The sequence below is a fragment of the Neodiprion pinetum genome, chromosome 4 (assembly GCF_021155775.2).
Source record: "Neodiprion pinetum isolate iyNeoPine1 chromosome 4, iyNeoPine1.2, whole genome shotgun sequence".
Lineage (NCBI taxonomy): Eukaryota > Metazoa > Arthropoda > Insecta > Hymenoptera > Diprionidae > Neodiprion > Neodiprion pinetum.
Window position 1 is genome coordinate 17,616,784 of NC_060235.2, and position 9,646 is coordinate 17,626,429.

The 9,646-nt window shown below is 34.4% G+C and overlaps 1 protein-coding gene across 3 annotated transcripts; it reads right to left on the reverse strand.

The window, feature by feature from the left end:
* Positions 1–202: 202 nt before the first annotated feature.
* On the reverse strand, positions 203–9,636 carry LOC124218265 (uro-adherence factor A). Of its 3 annotated transcripts, none has more exons than XM_046624831.2 (11): positions 9,064–9,635; positions 8,524–8,586; positions 7,706–7,834; positions 7,492–7,626; positions 7,263–7,420; positions 6,422–6,487; positions 5,830–5,980; positions 5,565–5,765; positions 4,854–5,493; positions 4,414–4,690; positions 203–4,335 (listed from the first exon to the last, which is right to left on the reverse strand). In XM_046624831.2, the coding sequence occupies exons 1-11, from the start codon at positions 9,136–9,138 to the stop codon at positions 4,200–4,202; spliced, it is 2,031 nt and encodes a 676-aa protein (XP_046480787.1). In that variant the 5' UTR covers positions 9,139–9,635; the 3' UTR covers positions 203–4,199. The 3 variants fall into 3 exon arrangements, with proteins under 3 accessions (XP_046480787.1, XP_046480788.1, XP_046480789.1); XM_046624832.2 differs by lacking the exon at positions 9,064–9,635 and adding an exon at positions 8,664–8,788; XM_046624833.2 differs by lacking the exon at positions 6,422–6,487 and having other exon boundaries at positions 9,064–9,636.
* Positions 9,637–9,646: the final 10 nt, after the last annotated feature.

Here is a 9,646-nt window from a genome sequence, read left to right on the forward strand (position 1 = left end):
ACTACTTAAGGTTCGATAATATTGAAAGGAAGAGTACATTTTTAGATGATAGGACATTATATTCTTGCACAAGTATTGATTCTATTCGTTCAAACTTTGCATTTATCAAAATCGAGTGTCATTCATCACCGAGAGAACCTATTTTTATCGTTTTCTTCCTTTTTCATTGCTCATTGGATTTTCGTTTTCTTTTTTTCCTCCCTTCTAATTTATGTTCAATTGAAAAGAAATATTAACAACAATTATCAGTAGCGCGCAGTAATTTGTTGGTAAGATTGTATGATAAAGATGGTCGATAAAATTCTTTTATAAACTTGTCATAATCATTAAACTTATGGTACATACATACATCCATGCATACATGAATGCATACATAATACTTTTGCATATATCTTGACAATGCAAAAAAGAGCAAGCTCAGGTAAAACGCTTTATCCCTAGAATTTATACAAATATACTTTTTACGCGGTCGAAGATTGCGTACACAAAGATGATATAAACATTACTGCAATTGTTATTCTCTCTATAAATTGCGATTCTTTACACCGTGTTTTTTGTTTTATGTTATGTATATGTGGTTGATTCTAGGGTGGTATGTTTCAAGTTTTAAGTAATAAGAGTATTTTGTATCATAGAAATGTAATTTGACCAAAATGAAAAATTTTTTTTCGTATATTTTTCTTTGCTCCAGCTATTCATTTTTTTTCACATCAAATAGAAAAGAACAAAATTCTTCATATTTCGTAACAAAGGGAGAAACACGCATTTTTCTTCGCGTGACGATGACTATGGCTTACTATAATTTCTGTATATTGCACATGTGGTGCATATGAAAAATTTATATTTCTCATTATTCATAATGCAAATCGGAAAATCTGAACACCAGATTGTTTAATGTTGAATGCAATTTTTAGTACGTGTAGTTTCTTTTCATTTTTGCCTCTGACGTGCAGTATATACAAATTTGCAGTATATACAAAATTTATATACAATTTACAGTATATACAATATTGAATGCAATTTTTAGTACGTGTAGTTTCTTTTCATTTTTGCCTCTGACGTGCAGTATATATAATTTAGAGTCGACTCTAGACTTTTGTGCATCGTATTTTATTATTTCATCTACATATAAAAGTAATACTGAATAGAAAAAAACGTTAAAAAAAAATCACCTTTGGCTCAAGGAACAGCAATAGTGATGTCATAGCTTCAAATGTTTCAACTCTATTCATGAATGCTCAGCGACATTATTCAATATTTTGGTAACTATACCTTTGTATTATTGAGAATTCTGTTGAAGGAAATCACGCGAATATTATGATTTCTCATTCCTTCTTCTAACTGAAAATTGCCAAAATTCATGAATAAGCATGTGGCATTTTTTATTTCATTATTTACACTGAATCTTGACAAATTTGAACTTTTTTCTTATGATATTTTTTTTTAAGCGCTGCAGTACAATAATTTAACGTGAGAAACGAATTTTTTTTTAATCATGATTTCTCACAATGCTATAACATATTTTTTACATACTTGATGTAATGTGCAAACCGTTAGTCCGATGTTAATCTCAATGTTGATGAGTTATTTATAGTAGGTAAAGGTATGCAATGAAATTTGACAAAAACAATCCAAAGGAACGTAATAATAAATAAGTTAGTCTAAAAATTATACACAGAATGTATTAGCACAATAAACACTACGTAATGATCCTCCGTAAACGAGGCGACATTATCCACACATATATACATACATATACATATACAGCAAGATTATCATCGCAATGCATAATAGTTTGTAATTCATGACAGGACTTTTTCACGCTAATAATTTGAAAAAATATGTCATTATAATATTACTATATATTGTTATATTGTATTTGCCGACTTGAGATAATAATTTATACCATTGTAATTTAACATTAGGTAAGTATGTCATTTTTATTTCCGAGAATATAATTTCAAAATCATACTAAATATATGTATCTAAGTATTTAATGTTGTACTAAAAAAAAAAGGATAGGGTGAAAAAGTAATTTTTCTTATTCTTTTTTTTTTTGTTTATTTGTACTTTAAATATGATAGTAATATATTTAATTTTAACTTTTTAGTGGGAGGTTTTGTGATGATACTAAATATCATATATGTATATACATAGTTACAATTTGTTATACATGATAGATTAATTTATGGCTGCATTAATTTTTTTTCGTCATAGTATTGCCTAGTGAAAAATTATTATTAGATGCTGAGTGGCATTAAGCAGCAATTTCACTCGCAATATCATTTATATTGAAAACAAATGCTGAACTGTTTGTTTCTTCGGTACTTGTGTTTTTAAATGATATACGAATTTCTCTAGTTTTACAATAAGTACTTGCGCAATAAGCCAACTGAATTTTTTTTCCACGGAACGATTTACACGAATTCAATGAAACCGTTACAGGAAAGAATATCTTACATCGAATTTCAAACTCTAACAACTAGAAAGAAATAATTACAAAAAATTGAATTGAATCATTTGTTTGCATCTTTCTTTTTTTTCACTCGGAATATTCCCATATCTATAGCTGCCGTGTTAAATCTTGATGCCAGAGCATCTGACTAAATTGATGTATAACGTAGAGCTAAAAATTGTCAGTCTACTATTAGAGGCGAAGTTTATTTAGTGCCGTTATCATATGGACGCAATAGTGGAAAGAAAAAAATTAATCGCAACGTTGAATTTTTGCACGATTGAAAAATTTGAAGATTATGTGTTTATTCAGTGGAAAAGTTCAAATTTTGTAATTTTTAATATTCAAAGGCTTGCTCGAACGTAGGAAGACTTCTGCAACGTATGTTCGTGTGTTCTAAAATACCTGATACAGTGTTATTTTATTGAATTGTTTTATCGTTCAATTTCGTTTACATCGCAAGATGCAGATTTATGCGTTCGATAATCATTTGCTCAGTTTCATTCTTCTTTGCTTTTATTTTCACAATTCAATAACTATTCTAACAACGGCCGTGTTTAGTTCTATTACTTCTGGGACTCACTCATTTTTGGGTACTTAGCTTGTAATAATTACTGGAACTGTGTACGTGCATAATTCATTTCATAGGTTTTTTTGATATTTGGTGCACGTGCCCTTGTATTTACGTTGTCTCGTGATGCATAAAGAAGTGCAACGAACATAATAATAATTCTTAAATAAATATTAAATAATTTTTAAGTGTATTCATACCTACATACGTCAATATTTTATTTTTTTTCTTTCAATATATTAATTATTTCCTAATTTTACAATTTCGGCTAATAATTAACTGTGATTTATCTGTTATACTTGGATATTTTATACATTTGTGGCATATACCTCTAAATACGGAGGAATGCATAATTTGATCACCTAGCATTGACTATAATTATTATATTGCTTTTTATCAACGATGTATACTATCTATAAATATACCATAAATTAAACGTCAAAAGACAACCGATACAAATTATAACTTATTATTTTTACCTATTAATTTCTTCTGTTTTTTTTCTCGTCTAATTAATTAGTCTAGTAATAGACATAAGTTACCAGAAATTTTGTGAGGTTTCCAACACATTTTTAATTCATTGTGTTCAAGCAGTTCACAATCATGTGATGGTAAAATATGCCATTTTTTCTGCTACTTTTCAATAATGCAGCAACGTCGCCTGAACATGTCAAGTGTAAAATATTATCTTTCAACGAGTCCCGTCGAAATTTGGGTGATTTTTCACTGATATGGCATAAATATATCATTGTTTAAAAAATTATCAATTTCGTTTGTAAAGAATTCAATTTTTAGCTACATCTTTGTATACAATTGGTTAGATAACCATCAATGATTTAAGTAATTTACAAATGGAATTCAACTCTGTAAAGAAAAGTGACCAGCACTGAAACGTTTTATAACGCATCACTGCAGTGTTGAAACAATAAGATTACGAAATAATTCCATTGAAATAAAGTATTATGCACACTATAATAGTAGTAATAATAATAATAAGTTAACAAGGTACGATAGTAGAGGACAAATTAAAGTAATGGAATTTTACGAGAAGCTTAAATGAGACCCCAAATTGCAATCTATTTTTTCGTCTGGTCAATAAATTATCGTTATTAAAAATTAATTTCTTTAATCATGTCGCAATTCGTTGGTCGCAGCGATTTCACGTAATGAGAATTATTGCTGCTCCTGGAGCTGCTGGAGCAACGGACAAACTTCTACCAACGGAGTACCAAGGATCTCTTGGCAAACTACGTTCATATCTTGTTCCATCATGAGCGAAGATATCTGATCTTCGGTCAGCATTTCAACACTAAATAACGTAAAACAACGAAGACATTACATTTTAGAAATTTCATACCGTGCTTATTTATATTCTAGATGAACAAACCTGGCCAGACTTTCACTGTCAGACGTCTCCTCCTCAGGGTTAAGGTAACTCATACTTTTCTCGAGCGGACTTGGCACCTTCTTTCCCTTAGCCTCGGCCTTTTCAGCCTTGTCTGCCTTTTCCTTGTCCTTTTCAGTCGCCTTGGGTTCACTCGATCGTCGTTCAGTTAGGCTGGATATGTTGAGCATCATCATTCCTTGATTCAGCAATTCTTTGACACGCTCGCCCGTCCCACCACTCCACAAGATGTCCAAAGACTGTCGACGGCTTGAACTAGCTGTAAATATACAAAGGAAAAGGAGCACTGATTCTGTAGGTATTGTAAGTAGTATTATTTATAAATAGTAATGTAAGTATTGCCGTGATTGAAACATGATCGATCAATTAATTCAAAGTGGATTTTACATGAAATTCTGGATTTTCAGCGAATTATTACTCACTAGAACTACTGCAGCTTGCGTCTCCGGCGGCCGAACTCCTGGAAATCCAGTTTGCCAAGCTCGAGTCGAGTTTGGCTCGACTTTTCATTGATGGGCTCCTCGTAACCTCCGATTTCTTATCATCGTTGATCGTGACGTCGTGGACTCTGGATATGGCAGGTAAAGATTGTTGTGTAACTAGTTTCTTGCGAATCTGTTCCTCTTTAACCGGCTGAATTACACTGTCCGGGATCGTCGAGTTTACAGCCTCAGGGCTAAAGTCAGTTGGCAGCGGTTTGTAGGGTATGGGGTCGTCCTCGTCCGAGTAAGTTTCATTGTTGTAGCAATTTTCTTCAGGTGAATTGTTCAGGCTAATTTCCGTCCACTCATCACCGTTTTGTAAAACCCCGTTCACCTTCTTTTTCTTCTCCGAATCCTGGGGCGATATTATTTTCAGCTTTTTTTCTCTTCCCGAACTCGACGATAGGTCCGATAGCTGTGGCGTTGACGTGCTCGACTTGTTCGGCATTGCGTTGATATGTTTCACGTCCATTGCCGCAATACTTCGAGGCCTGTCTCGTTTTATGTATTTCCTAGGCTCCGTTGACGACAGGTTCAAATTACTTAAGCCTAAGTATTCTGAATTGGGGTCGTTATCAGGCTGTTAAAAAACCAAATCCATTAATTTTTCTCTTCCACTCTCGAGCGATACTTGCGCCCACTGATACTCACCCTCGTCGGCAGCAGGCAGGGAGGATGTGGTCCCATTCTTTCCGGCAATCTCAAATACTCATCGCTCGTGTAATCCGTGCTATCTGGTGATCCGGTTTTGCTCGAGTCTGTTGGTGTAGCAGTATTCGTTTGGTTCGAGGAATAATGCGATGAGTCTCCGGTTCGATTTCCAAGATAATCGGACCCGTCGTATTTCCGTGTCTGCAATTAGTGGACGAAGAAAATTCAATTCAATTGTTTAAATCATAACCATTTCCAGACATACCCTGTGAATTTCATCGCTAATTCGTTCCAAATTCCGCAATGCTTCGGCGTATGTCATTTTGGCATCAGCTACCGATCTCTCCAGAATTCCGACCCGCAATTTTTGTTCGTCCAGCATTTGGTTGAACTGAGCCTTCATTTCGTAGTACGGCCTGCACAGATTATTAATCAACGATTATTTCGTTTGGTTTCTAGTCGGTCCATATTTTTTTCCATCATATTTCTTAGTACGATTTTAATTTATGGGCATATATTAAATGAGAATGAACTAATTGCTACAACAAAGCCCTCGCTTCTTCAGTAAGTTTTAAAAGTAAGCTCAAGATTTTAGTTTGGGATTCTGGTAGCATGGACGGGAACGTTTGATACATGTTCATTTCAACTAATAGCATATGAAATAATATATTTATTGCACAAGCCAGGGGCGAGCAAGTAAACAAGTAAGTGAGAGAAAGAAAGAAATAAAAGGATTTTTTAATAATATGCGAATGAAAATTTTTGCATCTAGCAAAATAAATCTTAGGTTCTCTCTTTTTTTTTTGTTAAAATCTTATATGGAAAAAAAAAAATAGAATTAACTCTATCCTACTTACAACATGAGCAAGTTGTGCCTGTAGGCGATACTGTTTATCAGAAGTAAGCTGCGGCGTGCACCCATACTGCCAACATTAACATAATCAGTAAATACTCTAGTTCTACTAAAAAAATGTAGAAAAAATTATAATTAGGGTTGACAGAAAGTATCAATGAAAAAAAACATTACATTCACATATTTAAAGGTATAAAGAAAACATTCTACCACCATGTGTAATTAGTTTTGTGTAAGTACGTCATGTCTGCGAGGAGAAACAGAAAAATTACTTTTTTCGCATTCAAACAGGCAATGATTTGATATTCATCTGTAACTAAAAATTGTACTACATAATTATTAATTGGGTAAGTTTGAAGAACGATAACTAACCAAGAGTATTTTCTGTATCCCAAAGAATTACAAGATTAAAAAAAAAATATGAAAATAAAAAGTTGCAATATTTAAACAAAGTTCGTTGTAAATAAGCATGCATGGAAAAAGTACATCATAATGGATTCGAAATAAGGGTGGATTAAAAATTTACCAATTACGTTTGTAAAGATTGTGAATTAATCTTGAAAATAGGAGAGACAAATCTTTTTTTTTTGTAATAATTCGAAGACAAAGCATACATTATCAAACTTTGATCTATAATAATCAGTCTCACTATTCGAACCCAATACTTCGAGCAAGTCAATGTAAAAAAAACACTTGTATGGTGTGACAATATAACATATAATTCATGCGACGTCAAACTACCAACCATATGTAAAAAATGTTGAAAAATTTGTATTTTATATTACAAGCAATCCTCTTGACGGTATTAAATGTTGAAAATAGTGCCAAAAGGGATCATCTTATACCTCGACTTGGCTATGGCACGTTTTAATTCCCTCTGAAGCCTCTGAACATTGTGCTCTGCTCTGTGATACGCAGCTGTTGTTTGCCTGTGCTCAACCTCTGACAATGCTCTTTCGTGTTCCGATTCGTTCACTCTGGAAGTTGCGTGGTTCAGCATTTCCTACGTTGGAAATAAAAAAGTTGCTTAAAATATTCATAAGGATTAAAAAGAGGCGATAAAAATAGCCTTACCTGCCAAGCGTGATCAAAGCATCTGCCTTCTGTTCTCAGCCCTTCTTCAGCAAGGTAGACCATTTCTTTGGCGGCGGCGTGCTGACTGTTGGCTCTTTCGAACCTGATCGCTGCCTTTTGCGTCTCCTGCAGAGCCTGAGGATGGAAAAAGAATGAAGGATGGTGTAAAACAGCGTACGATTCAAAGTGGTAAGTGGAAATAAATGTTTCGTACCTCTTTTGCCTTGAATCTTGAATCATAATAGGGTCGCGACTTTTCAATACAAGCGCCGAGCTTTTTAGCAAGTGCGTCAATCTTCACTGTAGATTCGCACAGTAACTGCCTAAAAGTTGCTCTCGCTTCCTGGCGAGGCATGAAAAAAATGTATAAAAATGATATATACCTCTCTATATGTATGAATTCTAATAAATTGAATACAATGATTGAAATGATTTTTGGGAAGTCTATTTTTTCAAAGATGAAACAGCCAGAAGATTTTCTTTTTCTGCCAGATATAGTAATATTTTATATCAAGAGGATTCAATTATGTTTTGAAAATAGCCGTCAATAAGGAGAGTTTTGAAAATAACGACCGCAACTATATCAGCATTGAAGAATAAGTGATTGTCGTTGCAAGCGCAACAATGATAAAACATGTAGTGCGTGATGCGCAGACGTTTAATGTAAAACGTCTCCTGGTCTATTTCTATCTCGAATACAACGACAGTGATTGAGTCACACACCCCCATTATCCATTTGTCTGTGGCTCATGATCAGAGTTAATTGGCTCAATGAAATCTAGTCGCAAGCAGTTCCCAACCTGTGTTATGTGTCCCCTGCTACTATTATGTGTATCAATATCATTCTACACATTAGGTTCTCTATCTACCTCTTAATTCTTTCATGCATCAATTCTCAGGTATGTTCAAGCACGGCTGAATTGTACAAAATATGATGGTAAAATAAAAACGAATGAAAGCCAGCGAAATTTGCTCATTTTATGTTTTCTCCTTCAGACAGGCAAAGAAACAGTTTGTCACCGTCTTACTCACGTCTAAGTCGACTTCCAGTTTGTTTATATCATCTGTGGCGGTATTGAGACGCTCCAATTCGATCTGAAACAAGAATAAAAAAATATTGCAACTTCAGGATCTGTTAGGATGTACTTAAAGCAGGGTAAATTGTGCCTTGCCAATTCTTCCGCTTTGAAACGTTCTCCCGGCAGAATCGTACCAATTTGCTCGACCATTAATTATCTTGTTTAAACTCATGACCTTGCTTGTCGGTCTTCTATCCATCGTTACTTTCACGGATTAGCTCATAATTTTAAATAGAATACCACTTCTTTGCAACTGTGCTGTAATGCTTTGAAATTGTTGGAAATGATCAGAAAAAAAAAATCATAATTACATATTATCCCGTCGCACAATACCGAGACTTCGGTCGTAGCATTGGACAAAAAATCATCGCCGAATTGGCGGTGATAAGGAATTAACGAGGCAAGCTACGGTGTTTGATGAAAACGCGATACTCGAAGCAAATGTCAATACCGCAAAGTGAAGCAGGGCAAAAATAGGGAGGTTCTGCATTACCTGAACTCTGGGATCCACCGCATCGTCGATTCGGTCGGAATCATTATCTCGATCCTTCTGCTCCCGTTCGCTCATTATTACTTACAATATACTATTGTTATAATTAAATAAAGCTTTTTTTCACTATTTTATTTACAAAATTTACATGTCACCCTCTGCATCGTCTGCTACATCAACGGCAGCCATATTGAATCTCGAGGCTCAGGGAACAGACAAAACAATATGACAGATCGTTCTCGTAAACGTCAAATTTTCAGTCAAAATTCAACGGTCCTCCCCCATCGTTCCGTTCAAAGTAGCCATTTTTTCGTAAATACGATTGAACCAGCTGCTACGAGAAAATTGAACGCTTCTTCCTATTTCCGACGCATTTGCTTCACTGTTGCGGCTGATTGCCGACACCCCTCTTCCTCTCATATCTCCGCCTTCTTGACCGGCTAGAATTACCCCGTTCTCGTGTCGGATAATTTGTAATAGGAGTAGAGTTTTTTGCAGTTTTGAAATATTCAACAAATACGAGAAGCTACTCAATAAATTCTTCAGTCAATAGCAATAATAACAAGCATATTTCTTGTTGAGAGAA